Here is an 18,815-nt window from a genome sequence, read left to right on the forward strand (position 1 = left end):
TATCTTGTACCTAGACAGTCAGCATATTCTGTCAAGCTATATTAAGATAAGCATGTATGAAGGAATGTTAGCATAAATAGAAATTTCAGAAGTTTGTTTTGGACAGGTCAAACTATACTACTAGCTTTAAATGTAAGCTTGATTGTTTGTTAAATGCACTCCCAGCTCCTTTTTTTCAGTGGTTCAGTTACGTAATTTTGCACTGTGGAATAAATGGTCTTAGCTTCTTTGGATGGTAAGGTGTATTACTTCAAAATGTGGCATGCCAACACTGCTTCACTGAGTGTGACTGGGGCCCCTACCCCAAAGTCTTATCCTGATGGTATCACTAGCCTTTTTGAAAATAATTTTGAATATAACTTGCAAATTTGAAATTTGTAATGCAAATGCTTATTGTCTTAATCTTCCACTGACCTAGTTTGCATGTACACTAAGCCAAACCATGTCTTAGTGCAAGCAGATGGATGGGATATAAATTTAATAAATAGATACTAAACAATGGCTGGGTGCCACTTAACCAGCAGTAGAAGTTCTCCACACAGCATAGAAACTTTCACTATTCTGTTGTCACCAGAGGCCAACTGACAGCAGCATTGTTCGTGATATGAAGAGCAGAGCATTAGTGTTCAGTGGAAATTATTGTGCATAACTTCTATTTTTATTAGTAAAGTTGAAGTGTGTCTTCAAACAGGTTTTTCAGGTCTTATGTGTGCATATTTACCTGAGTTTGCTTTTGATTGGCTTATAGAGCAGGAGTCACCAGTCTTTTTGGACCAGTGGGCACATCTCAAATTTTGAGAGTGTGCTGTGGGCGCCACTCACAAAATGGCTGCCACAGGGTTTGGCATGATACAAAATTGGTGAGTGTATAATCATTGATGCTTCTCCATAGCTATATCCCGCTGTGCCTGATTGCAAAGATACACCTGTTTAAGACCTTGGTTTCCCCATTCCCGCTCCTAAACCAGAGCCTAGGCTGCCACTCAATAACCCAAGAATAAGCCCAATTAAACTCAAAGGGACTCATTTATGAGGTTGGCATATATACCATTACCTCTTTAGGTCATTTGAGCAAGGGAAGCTTTTCATGGACTGGAAATTAAAAGCTTCCCTTGCTCAAAGGACCTAAAGAGGTGATACACTGATGTAAAGGGTAGAAGAAGAAGAAGAGTTTGGATTTGATATCCCGCCTTTCACTCCCTTTAAGGAGTCTCAAAGCAGCTAACATTCTCCTTTCCCTTCCTCCCCCACAACAAACACTCTGTGAGGTGAGTGAGGCTGAGAGACTTCAGAGAAGTGTGACTGGCCCAAGGTCACCCAGCAGTTGCATGTGGAGGAGCGGAGACGCGAACCCAGTTCCCCAGATTACGAGACTACCGCTCTTAACCACTACACCACACTGGGTAGCATATACTTTAAGGAAAATGTAGTATGTGGGTGCTCTGGAACATAGACTTTACAAGGTTGTGGGTATTTTGACAGATCCTGCTCTCCCTAAGTTCTAAAGTATGCCTGGTAATGGCCCTTTCTTTCAATGACTTGGGTGGAAGAAGAACCTTGTCTTCTGGTACTTCCTTGGAAGAAGGCCTCCACTGTTTCGCTGTAAGATTGCAAGAGGCAGCCGTACACTCTGTGCTGTGAAACAGAAGTATTACATGGGAGAAAGCATTTGATACTTGGAGCGTCTGCTGGAGCATGCCAAAACTTGCTGGGCTCTCAAGAGTGGCCTGTAGTGGCTCATCCCTCCCAGGACTTGGGAGGAAGAAAAACCCAATATCCAGGTCTCGCCAATCAGCATATAAACATCTGCTTCTCCACTATAAAGTTGCAGGTTGCCCAAGGCTAGGACTTTGAACAATCTAATAAGATAATGAAAGAGTTGACTTAGAGTGATGCAGTTCAAAAAGTAGAGCTAGAAAAATGTAAGGCAAACTGGGAGAGAAATGCAGAATTAAAGTCTCAGGCATAACTTATATTTTGAGGTGTTCTAGAACACTTTGGTAGGTTTCTTTGACCCAATATTATTTGTATATTGAAAGCAGGGCTGCGGTAGGAATTGAGATAGCATTTTGAAGAAGATCTTGCATGTTTCAGTTCTTAGAAAGCAGCAGTTATAGGGCATTAAAGTGACTTCCCAAATAGTTTTAGTTTTAAACCGCAAGCAAAGCAAATGGACTGTGTTCCAAATATATGATATGTGTGGGTTTGTGCTTCTGTTTGTTTTTTTGTGATGGCTTGTTTTGTGTGTTTTTTCTCTCTTTTCTTTGTTGACATATGTATAGGGACAGTGGGAGGGAAGGGCGGAGTGGAATGTCAATGACATTTAGGTGGGAAGAGAAAAGAAGAAAAAGGAAAACGGAGACTATTTGTAAGTGTATGAATTTTTAAAAAACTGACTAAAAGAGAGCAAAAGGTAGCATTATATAAGAAATAATTTATTTTAAAAAAATGGAAGATATGTGAAATTTAATTTGAAGTCAGGATACCATTTTAACTTATCAGCCAAAATATTATAAAATAGTATGGCGCTATAGCTAATGCAGGATATGCCTCAGTTATGAAAGCTTGGGCTCTTTCTGGAATGAGTACTTCTCATCTTAAAAAAAGAGGAAAATTTTAATTTGCTTTAGAATGAAGAAGGTAATGTTATTAATAGGAATCTAGAAGATGAATACTTTCAGTTTAATATCACATGAAAATGCATTTATCATATTTTTTATTTTTTAAAAAATAGCTATGGACTATTTAAAAATACTGCACTGGTCCATCCTAATCACAGTTTTGTGCTCTGACTGCTAATGGTTCTCCTGGGTTCCAGACAGGAATCTTTCCCAGCTGTACCTGGACATGCTAATGATTGAAGCTATAACTTTTCGCACCCAAAATATGTGTTTTACCACTGAGATAAGACTTTCCCATTTCATGAGAGAGAGAAAGCAAGTTGCTGTTTAGTACTGAGTTGTCCTTTGAAATGAAAACTTTCCCGCCAAATCAAATCTTTTTTTCATAGAGTGGGTACATCTGATGTATTTTATACTACCACTAAACTATTGGCTAATGGACACTTATCAAATAGTTTGGTTATCCAAAGGAGCTCATAGAGATGTCCTCCATCACCCCTTATCTCTTCAGTTTCCACGAAGTCCTGCCAGTAACAAGAAAGGATAAGATAAATGGGATGGGACATGAATGAAACACTTGCTGTTGTGACAGACAGAACTGTGTGCCCCTGATAGTTGCACCCAAACTACTCTGCATGCAATAATTCTATATTATAAACAAATTTATTGGGGGGTGGAAATGATGCATAATTGGGTTGTATTCTGTGAACTATATTCTGTGGTTAAATTTGTTCTGAACAGGACCCTTCCTTGAGGGAAGACATAGGAGACGCTTGCAGTCTTTTTCAAACTTAAGTCTGTTTGTTGGACTACACTTCCCATCATCCACTGACCACTGGTCCTGCTAGTTAGGGATGATGGGAGTTGTAGTTCAAGTTTGAGAAATACTGTTGGAGGAAATGGGTGGAAAGAATATGCTGAGAATCTAACTGGATATTTCGAATAACATTCTCCTTAAGAACCCATTCATTATTATCCATTTTTTATCATTTAGAAAGCTTTCTTATTAAATTATATATATTTTTGCAGTTTTTTATGTAGCCATCTGCAAGAAGCATCTTCTCTACTCAAGCAAATTCTGTTTGGTAGCCATTTTCAGGTTGTTTTCTTAGTATGATAAGAAAGTAACAGGAAAAAGCTTTGCTTTCTTCAGTTGACTATTGTTCCTTTCAATTAGTAGTAGTGGTGATAAAACCAATTGTTGGGCATTTAAACAAACTGGACAGTCAGATTGCAAAAGCACTCCCCCACCCACAGCTTGCCCTTTAATTTGGAGCATAAACATTGGAAAGTTGAGTGTGGTAATTTAATTTTGAAGGAGAGCTGCCTTAAGCGGACATCAGCCCAAGTTAATGGGAGCCATATGGTTGATTCCCCCGGCCTCCATGCTCCGTAAGAGTTGTGGTATTCAGAAGAAATAAGCTACCCAACTTTTTATTAAGAAGAAAAATGCACTTTAAAATTGATCTGAAATAACGTAGACGATAAGTGTTAGCAAATATTATTTTTAAGAGTATGATAAAACATGGCAAATTAGTACCTCTGAAGGTGAGATGAAGAGGAGCTGTCACTGGTTCTCTGTAAGCTCTACAAAAATATTTGAGATGAGGAGCCACAAAATGTCTCATAGACATCTGTAGAGTGCCTATTGTATTAACTGTGTCAGCAGTGAAAATAAATGAGAATTCCCCTGTCACCGATAAACAAGAACTAAAAATTATGTTAAGAATTAAAAAGGCGTGGCTTATGTTATGCTTTTAAAAGGCAGTCAGCCCATGCAAATATTTATTAATTGTTTAGTTTGACTTTATAATGTTGTGTAGAGTCGTAACATTTAGTAGAGTTTTCAGATATGCAGAAGCATTCAGAAGCAATTTGTTTAGCAATAGTAAGTGAGTTAAATAAAAATAATAGCTGCATCCTAAGTCATACCACTGAATGCAGTGGCCACAATCGAGTGCAGTGGTGTGTTGGTGGCTGTTTTGTGTTGTGTTGCTGCAACTATTTAACACAAAATCTAGTAAAGTTAGACACCTTTAAACACCCCAAAATCATCAGGCTTAAGTGCATTTAGAGCAGTATTTGATTTTGTCCCATGCACTTATAATCATAAGCACAGCTTCAGTCCAGCAGAGAGCAGGTAGACCAGCTGGGCCTCCACATGGGAGCCTGTGTTGAAGGTGAAATTCTTGATAACCAGATGTTTGTTCAGAAAGGGACAATAAGGGAAGCTGCGTCCACCCCTCTGCTCTCCAACTAAAACAGCTGATAGGAGGGTTTCATTTTTTAAAAATGGGTTCCACATGTGCAATTTCAGGCAGGGGAATTGCATACACTTCACTGCATGTGACTTCTCCTTCAGCTAGAGATATGGAAGTGTAGATAAATGAAACAACCATTTGCATGAATCTAAAATCCTTTCTCATAAGAACCGACTTTAATATTGCTTTTAAGTAAACAAGGAAGCACTTTGCACTTACAATCAATGCAATACTGTGTGTAAAACAAATTCTCTTATTAGCCTTCGTATTTTTGTAAATTTTTGTAAACTTGAAAGATGTACTCATGGTTTACAATTCCTCCCCCCCTTCATTCTTCCCCCCTACCCCTCCTCATCTCAAATTAAATTGTTGCCTTTATGAACCCCTGCTAGTGATGCTGATGCAAATTCACCACCTCAAGAGAATTAGGCTTGAAATAGTAGGCAAAGTGCAGACTTTGAAACATCATGCATATGGGATTTTTGTCCTTTATAATCGCTTATCACAGGGAACGGTTCCATATTTTTTCAATATTGCTCTTTAAAAAATTCACTGATTTTACACAGATTTTTAAAGAAGATGATGAAGGGGTAAAAATTGGGGGAATGACCTAATAAGGTCAAATACAGATGCCAAAAACTTCCATCAGATTTCTCTGTCAGCTTCTTCATTCTTGACTGACAGTCCTCTCAATACTCGTGGTTTCATTCTAGTAAAATGAGTACCGTATTTTTTGCTCTATAAGACTCACTTTTTCCCTCCTAAAAAGTAAGGGGAGATGTGTATGCGTCTTATGGAGCGAATGCAGGCTGCGCAGCTACCCCAGAAGCCAGAACAGCAAGAGGAATTGCTGCTTTCACTGCGTAGCGATCCCTCTTGCTGTTCTGGCTTCTGAGATTCAGAATATTTTTTTTCTTCTTTTCCTCCTCCAAAAACTAGGTGCGTCTTGTGGTTTGGTGCATCTTATAGAGCGAAAAATACGGTAATTAATGTTAGCCCTCTGCTAGAGTTTTTTTATAGAATTGTCCAGCAATCTGCTTAAAGATAGAGAGCGGGGGGGGGGTATATTAAAAAATGGAGGCTGCCTGTTTCTACAGATTCTTTTTTTTGTAGCCTTTCATGTCAACATACTCCTGAAGACTTGTACATTTTAACCCCCTCACCACCACCCCTATTAAACCAGACTTTTGGGAATGATATGTTTTAATAATGTCAGTTCTGTTGTGAAAATAGTCTAGGGTTGTTGTTGTTTTAATGTTCTCTATTCTTCTATTGTCCGGGTTTTATTCCAAAACTACGTTGGAAACATCTGTGTCTATATAGTCAGCTTGCTTTGAGAATACTTAAGCAAAATATTTTCTCTCTGCAGGTGATGTATCGCCCATCAGTATGTCTCCCATCAGTCAATCACAGTTTATCCCACTTGGGGAAATCCTTTGCTTGGCCATTTCTGCAATGAACTCAGCACGAAAACAAGTCACGCAAGACGCGCTAATGGAACACCTAACAACCTGTTTCCCAGGTAAAATACATGCTAATGTATCTGTGCTCACATTGACCCAGATTTTCTTTTCCTTATTTTTAAACAAAGCATTTCAAATGACCTGTAAAAGTTTTACAAGCTTGCTGTTTTGAAATGATGTATATTCAGGTTATTTCACTTGCTTTTCTTGTTGAATCAGGGTTTGTCTGTCACCTCATTCTCAATTATATGTGCATGGAAAGGATTTTCTTTCTAAATAGATGTGAGTGTGGATTTTAAAGTATGTTTCAAATACTTCCTTCAACTTTTCTAAAAAGAGTTCAAAATATTAGAGAATTAAAAATGCTTGGGGTTTTGGGGGGGTTGTTGTTCTTTCGGGGTGGGGGTTGGGAATCTGACATGCAGCCTGATCCTGTTTTTGCAGAAGTAAATCCTACTTAGTTCAGTGGGGTTTACTCTGAAGTAACTTTGCATAGGATTGTAGCTGCATTCTGTAGCAGAGTTCTTTTATTACTCTTCACGTGTGGCTTTATTTATAAGGTGAGTTGCCAGTGTTCTCAGAAGACTGTGAAATTAATGATCCATGTTGGAGGTGGAAAGGCGGTGGAGAGGGCACATAAAGTTCACGTTACTTTCTAGCACAGTATATCTCAATGTTTTCTGCATGACAACTTGGTGTGCTACAGTAAGGGCCAAAAGAATGAAATCCCAAAGAAAGGACACTTCCACTAGACAGTTGAGATTAAAAATATTTCAGATGGCTAATTTGGATTTATACACATCAGTACAGTACTTTGATTATTAGTTGAAAATATACTCCAGAGGAGATTTCTCAACCCATTAGCATATTCTGTAGGCTGCACTTGCAATGGAGTCTAAGACAAATTAACAACAGTCCCTTATGCTATATGCATTTACCTGGGAGAAAGCCCTGTTGAACTCAGCATGACTTGCTTCTGAGCAGACATTATTATTATCGTCATTATTATTAAAGATTCCTTTTGGGGATTACCCTCCTGAGGTAATGCCAAAGGATCTCGCTTTTTCTTTCTTTCTTTTTTTATGGATATTTTGAAAAGAATCCAGTGATCTGCAAATACACATCTTTATTAGTATGACTTACTAGTATCATCTAGTGAGGACCAAGAGTAGAAAATTAGCTGTTTCGTTATATCAAATAGAATATTCATGGGAACTCACTTTTTCAATCACAATTTGGGTATTTTTATTGAACTTGGTTTTACAAAGAAAGTATTTGCGAAAGTTTTACTCTCCTGAAAGGGAAATTAAACTTGTCCAATTTTCTCTTGCCCTATAATATTATTGGAGGGGTATGCTCTCCAGTTTTGTGGAATGATTTGATTTCCAAAACATTGATTTCTTTAGTATTTTCCTGTAAAGCATAATCCTCTGTGAACAGTAACTGCTCATTTAAATTCTCTGTCTGTCCTTCAGTTCATCTTTGCTTTTCAAATCTCCTCCCCCACCATCTTATTCTTTTCCATATTTAATAGTTGAGCTTCTACAACTAGGTGGGCAGAGCTTGCTGATACAGCTTTTTAAGAGCAGATCTGGACATAGTCAGAAATGCAATAGTGCTTCTGATTCTTTTCTTCTCTGATCTCACCCACACAAAACTCTATGAATAGAGATCTTATAGAATAGGTGGAATAACCGGGAGTGCCAATTCATGCAGGTTGCAAACCATCTACTTAACCCAACTAATAAATAATTTCTTCCAACTGTTGGCTCTTTCCTTGGTTTTTGTTCCTAGCACATGGAAGCTCATGCACAGCTGCCAGCTTGTCTGTATGTATATAAAAGTTAAAAGTATACTCATTTTGTAATCTACAAACCTCTCCAATGACTAAATTTCTCTACTCCGTTTCAAGTAAGACAATTTCAGCATGTAATATTTAAGTTAATATATCATCAACATGAAAAGCAATCCCATGGATTACCGCTTCCAGTTCAGCGAGAGGATACAGATCTAAAAATAAAATAAAAAAGAGCAAGAAAATATATATCTGTAGGATTTGTACCAGCTAGAGCTAGACAATGTAGTTTCACGCCAACAGCTGGCAGATTGAACACACATAAGAGATTTGGGTTGGACATTTTCTAAAAATCTGAATTTTGTAAGATTGACAGAAGATGCCGAATTCTTTTGAAGACATGGACCAGTCAGTATTACCTAAGTTGGCAAAAAGACAGGGCTTGTAGAAAGCCAATCAAGGAAAGTTATGTTAATAAGAAATTTCCATCTTGCTGATACAAACTAAGTTGGGCAACTAATTTCTGCCTAGTAAGAAATGGAGAAAACCCGGGGGACAGGCAGACCATGCCCAAACACTTCTCAGAATGGCATGTTATAAGAAAAATGTGTTTCTGGCCCTCCCTGCAAATATAGCGAGAGTAAGAAAAATAGCAATAATGTTAACAGAGATAATGTTAAAGAATAATACTTTGGAATCAATTAAAATGATGCTGTACGATGAGACTAGATCAAGCAAACATATCATTCCATAGTGTCCTGTGAGAAGCTGTGGACAGATGGTTTTTGTGGCTACCGGACCCTTTATTCTTAGAACTGTTTCATATTATAGGCCTTTTGTGGTGGTTACATAAACATTTTCACACCACTGCTGTTTTGTTTCCATCACAGATTGCAGATGTTATTACTGGTGATAACTGAGTCCTTTCATATTATTTTTACTTTTGTTGTGTTTCTCTCCCCCCCCCCTCCTTTTATGTAAACCACCCACAGAATCTTTACTGAAGGATGGTATTCAAAATACTTGAAAGTAAGAATAGATCACCCCTATAGTCATCAGAATTGCTAATAGCTGCTCTGGCATTTGCTTGTGAAAACCGGTACCAACCCACAGCCCATCTGGTTCAAAAACTGGTTGCCCATCTAAAGCTGCACTTATCAAACTGCTTCTGCTACTTTGCTGCTTTTTACACAACTCTTTAAGGTTGAGTAATTTCAAAGCCACAGCCTTAGAAGAAAAATGTGCTTCCTCAATGCAGGTTTTTACATTGCAACATAGCCACCTAGTTTGCTGAGCAACAGAGCAGGTACAAATCTGGGTCATGGCTATATCAGAAATAAGGTATACTAATTATTTATAACCTCACATTGCAAGCACTGTACATCTTAAACTAGTATATCATGAGCAAAGGATGGTTTTTTTTCTCTACCCCTTGTTAAGCCACAGTGACAGTTCGGGGGGGGGGGATCATTTTAGAAGTTTTAGTACAGTATTTGGAATTTGCTTTTCATAAATCTGTATTCATAGTGAATAAACACCAATTCCAGTAGAACATGCCTCCTTTATTGTTATACCTTAGGGTTTGCTTTATTTAAAAGGGAGGGAGAGGGAACATGCTACTACTTCATTAACTAAAGCATTTAAGTGGTTGTTGTTGTTATTATTATTAGGGCTGCAGGTGGTTCTGTGGGTTAAGCCACAGAAGCTAGGGCTTGCCGATCGGAAGGTCGGCGGTTCGAATCCCCGTGACAGGGTGAGCTCCCGTTGCTCGATCCCTGCTCCTGCCAGCCTAGCAGTTCAAAAGCATGTCAAAGTGCAAGTAGGTAAATAGGTACCGCTCTGGCGGGAAGGTAAACGGCGTTTCTGTGCACTGCTCTGGTTCGCCAGAAGCGGCTTAGTCATGCTGGCCACATGACCCGGAAGCTGTACGCAGGCTCCCTCGGCCAATAAAGCGAGATGAGCGCCGCAACCCCAGAGTCGGTCACGACTGGACCTAATGGTCAGGGGTCCCTTTACCTTTACTTTATTATTACTATTATTATTACTACACAGTACTGTCTATTTACTGAAAGATAAGATTATGAGCCTATGGGCATGCACCATCTAACAGACATGATACCAAAGGAAAACAAGATGGGAAGGCAAGAAAGCATTTGAGTATTCTGCATCTTCACCGGCCAATGGATGGGGCCAAGCTGATCTCTTCCTTGCTGTGATGTTCATCCTATGAAGCAAGGCATGCAGCCTCCCAGTAACCTTAGGAGAACATCCCTTCAGCTCTGTGCTCCCAGCTGGAGCAGAGTGTTCTTCTGTGCAGGAAGTAAAGAAGCAATGACGCTGCAACTGTTCCTTTCCTGGCTGTTGGATAGGGCCAGGTTGGCCTTCACTTGTCATGCTTATAGAGGAGAGAGAGATTCCACAAATCTCTTGGCAGAGCTTGACTATAATGATGAACATAAAACAATTCTTCCTAATAGGGAAACACAGTGAATGCCTATTATCTTATTAAAAGAAATCGTTTTATGTAAAGTTATGTTCAATATTTGTTGGAAGGCAGATTGAATAATGCTCCCTGAGCCCAAGCTAGGGAAGGCAAATGGAATAGGTGCCAGTCATTAGAACACAGCAACAAAAGGGAAGACGTTTTGGCCGTTTTCACTGTCAAGGTAGCTACAAAATTAGCATAATGTATGGGACTATCTAGGCACGGTAAACTGAAATGCAATATAACTATTAATGCTGCTGTAACCTTGAGAAGTGAGGAAGTCATTTTCTGACAGCTGCCATGCCTCATTGTGGCCTCTTTCTAAAACTAGGATTCCTATACATTTCCTTTCTAAATTGCATCCAATTTACACACAGCAGCTTGAAATGTGTCTTACATTTAACTGGGTTCACCTTAGGTCAGCCTTCTTTTGTGGCCAGCAAACAAGACATAATCTTCTGTCTGGAAGCTCAGTGGAGGGCACAACACACTTTCTTGAGATGTGGAAGATGTACATGTCTGATGATTCAGTGTCCAGACAGATTTTGCTTTTGAATTATTAAAGCACTACATAATCTTAAATAACACTACTGCTGTCAAGCAGTATTTTAAATTCCGGTTTCGCTGTGTTTTATTTATTTTTTATCATTGAAAGAATTTACTGGTGAAGTGTAGGAATGAGGTAGCTTTTGAAGATGAACTAGACATACAAATATATTTTAATAGACGTTTATCTAATCTGATTGCTAGTCATGGTAATAACATTAATTTTGTGTGATCTTTGGGGTGCATTTAACATAGGTTTCTCTAACTTTAAAATGGGTATAATATAATGCAATGGTTCTAGGGTTCATTTGAATTAATTATTTTGCTGGTATGGAAGAGATATACCTTCAGGTTACAGGACCTCTAAAATAGGGGTTTTGATTAATTGTAACCCTCAGATTCCCAGCTTCTTCTTTTTTAAAGAGCACGTTTCTAACATTTTTAGAGCATGAGATGTGAGGCAGAATGTACAGGCAGCTTCTCATTTTGTGCGAGAAATTAGCCTGCTCCTGACTGTCAGTATTTTACTTTGAACCCATCCACCTGTGGGGGCGGAGGAGAGAATGGGGTAGCCCTGGAAATGCTCCTCCTACCAAAAAAATCATTTGGATACCTATGCATGTGAGGGAGAAGTGCCCTTGGGGAGAGAGACAGAGAGAGAAGTATATGAGTTCTCTGTGGGGGGACAGACTGACCTATGCATATACAGTATGTGTGGTCAGTGAAACGGAGATGTGTTATTATTAATGGTAGGTAGGTAGGTATGAATATGTGGTCTGCATTTATGTGTGGTTTGTGGGAGACACAGAGATGTTTATGTGGTGTGTGTGTGTGAGAGAGAGAGAGAGGGGGGGGGGAGAGAGAAAGAAAGAGAGAGATGCACGTATGTCTGTGGGTGAGTAAGAGAACTAACGTTGTCGCTGCCTTGTATATTTTTCCTGAAGTGGTGGGGGAGAAAACAATTTTGTGTGATCTCCACAATCGGTACCAACAGGACATAGTTGACTTCCCATGGTAAGCCTGAGGTTTTTGGGGTGGGAGGAGCAATCAGCAATGACTCTGTCCTCTCTAATGTTTCATTACGATAGGGCCCTTATGGCTGCTGTTTTGTGACCGCTGCCTGCAGCTCTTTCTCAAAATTCAAGGTACTTATGCTGGTCCAAAAAGGTTTGCAACCCCTCCTCTAAAACACAGTGGAAGGTAGCACATTGGGCAAGAGGGTGCAGAGAGAGGGGGAGAATTGGCAGGCCACTGCACTAAAATGGATTGTGCATTTGTAATAAATTGTGAGGCTCGATTAAATTATGCTACTTAATTCTTGTTGTACTGTTAGGCCTTTTGAAGATGTTTCTGCAGGGTACAGAAATGTTGCTTTGAAATGGTATCCTAACATATTTGAGCCACTATGATATAGCGCAATGGTGGTGAACTCCAGCCTATAAGCCTCCTCCCTATTTGACCTAAACCTTGCCTGCATGTTCACCACATGACTTCAGGCATGCTAAATTCAAAAGGGAAAATCGGGAGCATGCCCTAAGTGCCCTCCCAGTTCTTTCTTTCCAGCCAGTGCTTAAATCCAGCTCTTTTTAAAAAATTTGTCACCTTTTCCACTCGCCCTCCAGTGACTGAAAAAGGTGACAAATTCAAAAAGTGCTAAGTTTAAATTAAATCTAGAAAGGAATAATGAGTAATGCACTTAGAGTGTGCCTCCACAGCTTGAATTTTTTCCCCAAAAGTATGAAAGCTTTTTCTTTCTTTTTTCAAATAACTGGATTTCTTCTCATGATTGTATGATGACGTTAAGATGGTGTTAAAAATTCTCGCACAGCCTAACACATTTTATAGCAATTTTTCTCACACTGTCACTTTTTCTTGTACTTTTTTCAGACATAAGCAGGAAAGTGATCTAAAAGCCTTCATTATGCATGGGATGGCTGCAGCACATGCCTTAGGATGGGTGGTGAAACAAGCTTGATTTGTTGTTGTAAGATTATTTTGGAATCTTGGTTTTGATGGGCGTTACTCCCCCCCCCCCCATTACTTTCCAAATCCATAGTGTATTCTATATCCATTATGTCTTCTTTGGTAACTAATGGTTTCTTCATGCCTTGTAAGTTTGCTTTAAAAAGTTAACATGTGCCTTTAATAGCATAGAAATTTACTGTATTTACTCAAATGTAATGCACACCTTTTTTGGCCAAATTACATTGCGAAAATTAGGGTGCGCATTAGATTTGATGGCGCATTTACATTCGCCAGCAAAAACTTTTTTGGTTTCAGGGTTTTGAAATTTGAGGTGTGCATTAGATTTGATAGCACATTAGATTCATGTAAATACAGTAATTTGGGTAGTATCTTATGTTGCAGCTGCACAGTTTCTTTGGTTGCATATTCAGCCATATGGGATGGAAAAGAACAATCTCTTTAAGATACTTTGTTTGTCATCTTCATACTGAATATTCACTGTGAAGCTATTTTATTTGTCTAGCTTTTGCATAAAGCCTCCACGGTTTCTCTAGTCAACCTGTTGCATTTCTGAATTGGTCTTACAGTTAGCTTTACCTCAAATTCAAAATCTAATGCTATCTGTGTATTGTGTGAAAAATTTGACATAATCTGACTTTCTCCTGATATTGAAATGACACTTTCTTTTAGATTGAATTCTGCACCTTCAGTTTTCTTAAGATAATAGTTTGCGATATAATCAGGGAAATGTTGATCTGCTTCTTTAAGGTGTATTTCCCTCCCCATGGGCATTTGTTATTAATTTTCTGATATGATTTCTTTATTTAAATACATGTGCAGATACCAAAAACAGCATATTTATTCTTGCCTTGTATTTGTGTTATATGCAATAACTTGGCTAATTAGGATTTAAATATTTATCAAGGTAAGTGGTGTGTGAGAGAAGAATCCACAATGTTTAATAAAGATTTTTAGTTTGGGGCTTGGTATGGAGGTGTAACTTTGAACCTTAAGGTTCGCCAACACTTTGAAAATAAATAAGGGGATTTTTTCACATTCTGCTAGTGCTTTCCCTTTTTAGTTAATAATTTAGAGACCTCAAGTGCAAGAGATAGGTTAAAAGCAAACATGCTGGAGGATGCTTGACCAGGTTTTGCTTGCTCAGCAGAAACTATCTTTGAGATCATGTCAAGGATCTGCATACTTTGGGAAGGGTTAAAAGGAACTCATAAATACATTTTGCTGTTGTTTTCAGGTGTTCCAACGCCAAGTCCAGAAATCCTTCGTCATACCTTAAACATGCTGGTACGGGAGAGGAAAATATACCCAACACCAGATGGCTACTTCATTGTGACCCCACAGACTTATTTTATAACACCATCCCTTATTAGAACTAACAGTAAATGGTACCATCTGGATGAGAGGATACCTGACAGGTCTCAGTGTACCTCTCCACAACAAGGAACTATAACGCCTTCCACCTCGGGCTGCGTCAGAGACCGGACATTACCCAAAAACCACTGCGACTCCTGCCATTGTTGTAGAGAAGACATGCACAGCATGCATGCCTCCACTCTACAGAGGAAATCGGCAAAAGACTGCAAGGACTCCTACTGCCCCCCTTCCATGTGCCAGGTGCCACCCACTGAAAAAAGTAAAAGTACTGTAAATTTTTCGTATAAAACAGAGACACTTACAAAGCCTAAGGATGGAGAAAAGCAGTCTAAGAAATTTGGGCTAAAATTGTTTCGACTAAGCTTCAAAAAGGACAAGACAAAACAGCTGGCCAACTTTTCTGCCCAGTTTCCTCCAGAAGAATGGCCTTTGAGGGATGAAGATACCCCTACCACTATACCTAGGGAGGTAGAGATGGAGATTATTAGGCGTATTAACCCAGATCTAACTGTGGAAAATGTCATGAGGCACACTGCACTAATGAAGAAACTTGAAGAAGAAAAAGCTCAACGAAGCAAAGCTGGATCTTCAGCTCACCATAGTGGGAGAAGCAAAAAGAGTAGAAGTCATAGGAAGTCTCATGGGAAATCTCGGTCGCATAGCAAAACTCGGGTCTCTAAAGGGGATCCTTCAGAGGGCTCCCATTTGGACGTTCCGGGTGAAAGAGAGTATGATTTCTATGATCCCCTCACAAGGTCCCCACGCGAAGGCTGTTTCATAATAGAACACAAGAGGGACAATTTCATTATGCACAGCAGCCCTAACGTTCTTGAATCTCACTTTCCTATGACACCTGAATGGGATGTATCTGGTGAACTAGCCAAAAGGAGAACTGAAATGCCTTTTCCTGAACCTTCAAGGGGAAGCTCCCATTCTAAGGTCCATCGAAGCCACAGCCATACGCAGGACCGAAGATCAAGGAATGAGAGGTCTAATAAAGCCAAGGAGCGGTCTCGATCGATGGATAACTCCAAAGGACCTCTGGGTGCTCCTTCTTTAGGTACACCTGAAGACATAGCTGAAGCTTGCAGTCAAGATGACCAAACAACCAGCCAAACGTACATTGACGATAGCACCTTAAGGCCTTCTCAATCACTCAGTCATCAAAGGGCTCTTATGTCATCTGCAAACTACAAAGAAGTAGTTAAACCTGAAAAGACTGGTGGCAATGCAGAAACTCCCATTTCCTGTAGCCTCTTGGAACAAAGCAAGCCAGCCGAGAATTTGCCCCCGTATAATGAGCTCAACTCCTGTACAACGAAATCAGCAATTGATGATTATTTTCAGTGTAACACTTCTAGTGAAACTGTACTTACTGCTCCTTCACCTTTGGGGAAAAATAAAGAAGACCATGACACAGTGATTTTGACAGAAAGCGTTAAAAAAGTGTCTCCCTCAGAAAGGCAATCTCAGCACATAGCCAGAGAGCCTGGGGTGCACAAAGAGGAGTCACCTAAAGGGCCAAACAGCAGCGGTGGACCAGTTGCAACTAGCCAAACCCCCGAAGTGATTGCAAATGGCCGACTGGTTCAACACCACAACACGGAATCTAGTAGCCTTGATAAGAGGAAAGAAATATTTAGTAAAGACACACTTTTTAAGCCTCTCCACAGTACTCTGTCTGTGAACAGTTTTCACAAGCCTAGTGTGCCACTACTAAAACCTCATCAAAAGACACCTTCTGATGCATTGCCAGGCAGATGCGACAAACTCGAGCAAGCTATGGTGACCTCAGTAACACAAGTCATACCTGTTTCACAGAGACAGCAAGAAACAGCCGGGAACCAAGAGGCATCCTTCGACTATTACAACGTATCGGATGATGACGATTCTGACGAAGGGACCAACAAGAACGCTGAAGAAGAAAAGAACCGGGATGATGTGGGCACTATGCAGTGGCTTCTTGAGCGGGAAAAAGAAAGAGACCTGCAAAGGAAGTTTGAGAAGAATCTGACTCTCCTTGCTCCAAAGGAAACGGAAAACAGCAACAACCAGAGAGCCACACATTCAGCAAGGCTGGACAGCATGGACAGCAGCAGCATCACCGTTGACAGTGGGTTCAATTCGCCACGGTAAGATCTTAACACTCATTTACCAAAACCTGTAATATTTTAATCTTAAATTATCGTGTCCTACATACGCATTAAGTATTACGAGGCTGGGCTATTATTCGATGATAGCATTTTATAGCAGGTTTTCTCTGCTAACTTTATCCTGGCTGGTTGGTTACTCTTCCCAAGTCAGGCAGCCACCAGACATTTGTGAGGTTGTTTACACAACTGGGGATAATTGTGATTATTTCAGAGGATGACTAGGTCAGTATTATTCTGCTAAATAATCAACCTTTAAGCTCACAAAGTTATACAAACTCTTTCTGAATGAACTCTGTCACCGTACCGTCAAGTGGTAAAGGAAGCTTTTATCGGCTGAAAAGGAAGAGCATGAACCCAACAGAGCCAAGCTCTGCTTATACTTTTCCTTAAGCTTTGGCAAAAATGGATGTGATACAGATACTCAAACATGGTGCAGCTGTGTGGTGAAATTCTTGCCTATATGGATTATCTGCCTAGGTTTATTCACTCAAGCATAGAAGGGCTCCTATAGGATTGCAGAGTCAAGTCATTCTTTGTTTTATTGCAATGAATAGTGAACCCCACTAATCTCTGCACACTTCTGGTAATGATTGCAGTAGTCTTTATATTATCAGTTATCCTGAAATGAAGACGAAAGTAGTGAGCGACCAATGTTGGAAGGACAACTCATTGGGAAAAATGCCTGTGGAGCCCACAGTTGCTTCCTCTAGCAGTGCTAGACTAGACTTGTGTCCTCAGAGGCCAGAGAGCAGGAGGAAAAGAGAGCATGATCTCAACAAGATCAGGTTCCTCCCACACTGTTTCTTAATCTAAGGCAAGAAGTTGTACAGATAGTCAGATCTGGTGATCAGACTGTAGGCTGTGACATTTTTCCTACGCGGAAATGATCTTCTGTCGGAAATTTGTCATGCATGAAATAGCATTGTTAGCTTGATCTTGGTGCTCTTTGGCTCTGGAAAGAGAGCTTGCTTTCCTCACAGCTGCTTCTTGCTGTTAACTCAGGGAGCCTGTGCCTAGAAGGTTCGATTCCGGTGCCCGGAGGCTCTAATTATGGGTTTCTCTGAGCTTCTGTAGACCTTGCTGTTGTCTTTGTTTTCTGGTCAGCTCCCACAGAGCTCTGTTGTTGTTTCTCAAATTGGCCTATTTTCTACTGGGTTTGTAGCTCTTGGAGACCAGACAAAGACGGGGATGGTATTATTGCACGTGTTTTGTTAAAAGTAAATTGCTTCTATCAAACTACCTGCATCTTATACTGTTGCACGAGGCCTGAGGAAAAGAAGCAAAGCTTTCTGTGTGGTGATGGCTGCCTTTTCCAGGGTGTGTGTGGAGGTGCAATTCTATTTGACTATTTCAACCAAGGCTTTTTTTTAAAAAAATGTCAGTTTTACGGACATGCTATTCATATCATTATGAATGTAAAAGGTAGGCTTTTGTTTCTGTCCTGCAGGTTCTGTAATCTAATCTCTCTGCCTCTGTAGCTCAGAGGGAGAGCATTTGCCTTGCAGGCAGAAGATCTTAGGTTCAGTCCTTAGCATCTCCAGGTTGAGCTGCGAGCATCTCCTGTCTGAAATCCTGGATAGCCACTGCCAGTCAGTGTCAGCAAAACTGTCACAGATGGTTCAGTATTCCAACTCAATACCAGGCAGCTTCCTGTATCGCTTCTCTCATAGACAGAACCTTTTCCACCCCTTCTTTTTATTTTCTTTATTCTTCACTGGCTCAGGGAAGAATTTAGTGAGTGTTTTCCAAATCTCCGTGCATTACTACCCTGCAAAATGCCACTCAACAGGATTTTCAAAGTAACGGTTGGGGTGGATTTCTTTGAACTTTCCCTCTGTATGTGTGGGACAGGGGTTTTAGTCTGTTAATGACTAAGGTTCTCTTCAGATTATTTTCCATGGATTAGGCAGAGTGCATTCCTTGCTCTTAGATATAATCCTTAATTTACTGTAACAACAAAGTCAGCAAACTATGGTTAGTAATTGCCCTCGAAACCAGGATCAGAAACCATGGCTTGAGGTGGATTTCTGATGCTGGATTGGAGAACAGGCCTATCTTGCCAGTTCACAAGTCACACAGCAAAGCAAATTAGGATTCATGCCAAGCAGGTAGCGGAAAGAGAAGCCTCAGA

The 18,815-nt window shown here is 40.0% G+C and overlaps 1 protein-coding gene across 7 annotated transcripts in view; it reads left to right on the forward strand.

The window, feature by feature from the left end:
• STOX2 (storkhead box 2) overlaps positions 1-18,815 on the forward strand; it is a 134,030-nt gene that overhangs the window by 104,448 nt on the left and 10,767 nt on the right. For all 7 annotated transcript variants that reach the window (XR_014515343.1, XR_014515344.1, XR_014515345.1 and 4 more), the window contains exons 2-3: positions 6,252-6,404; positions 14,392-16,663. Coding sequence is in view for 4 of the 7 variants with exons in the window: in XM_083458100.1 (XP_083314226.1) it covers positions 6,252-6,404; positions 14,392-16,663 (2,425 nt within the window). In the remaining 3 variants the exon portion in view is untranslated. The remainder of the gene's footprint in view (positions 1-6,251; positions 6,405-14,391; positions 16,664-18,815) is intronic.

Source organism: Podarcis tiliguerta (assembly GCF_965153285.1).
Source record: "Podarcis tiliguerta genome assembly, chromosome: 9".
Classification (NCBI taxonomy): Eukaryota; Metazoa; Chordata; class Lepidosauria; order Squamata; family Lacertidae; genus Podarcis; species Podarcis tiliguerta.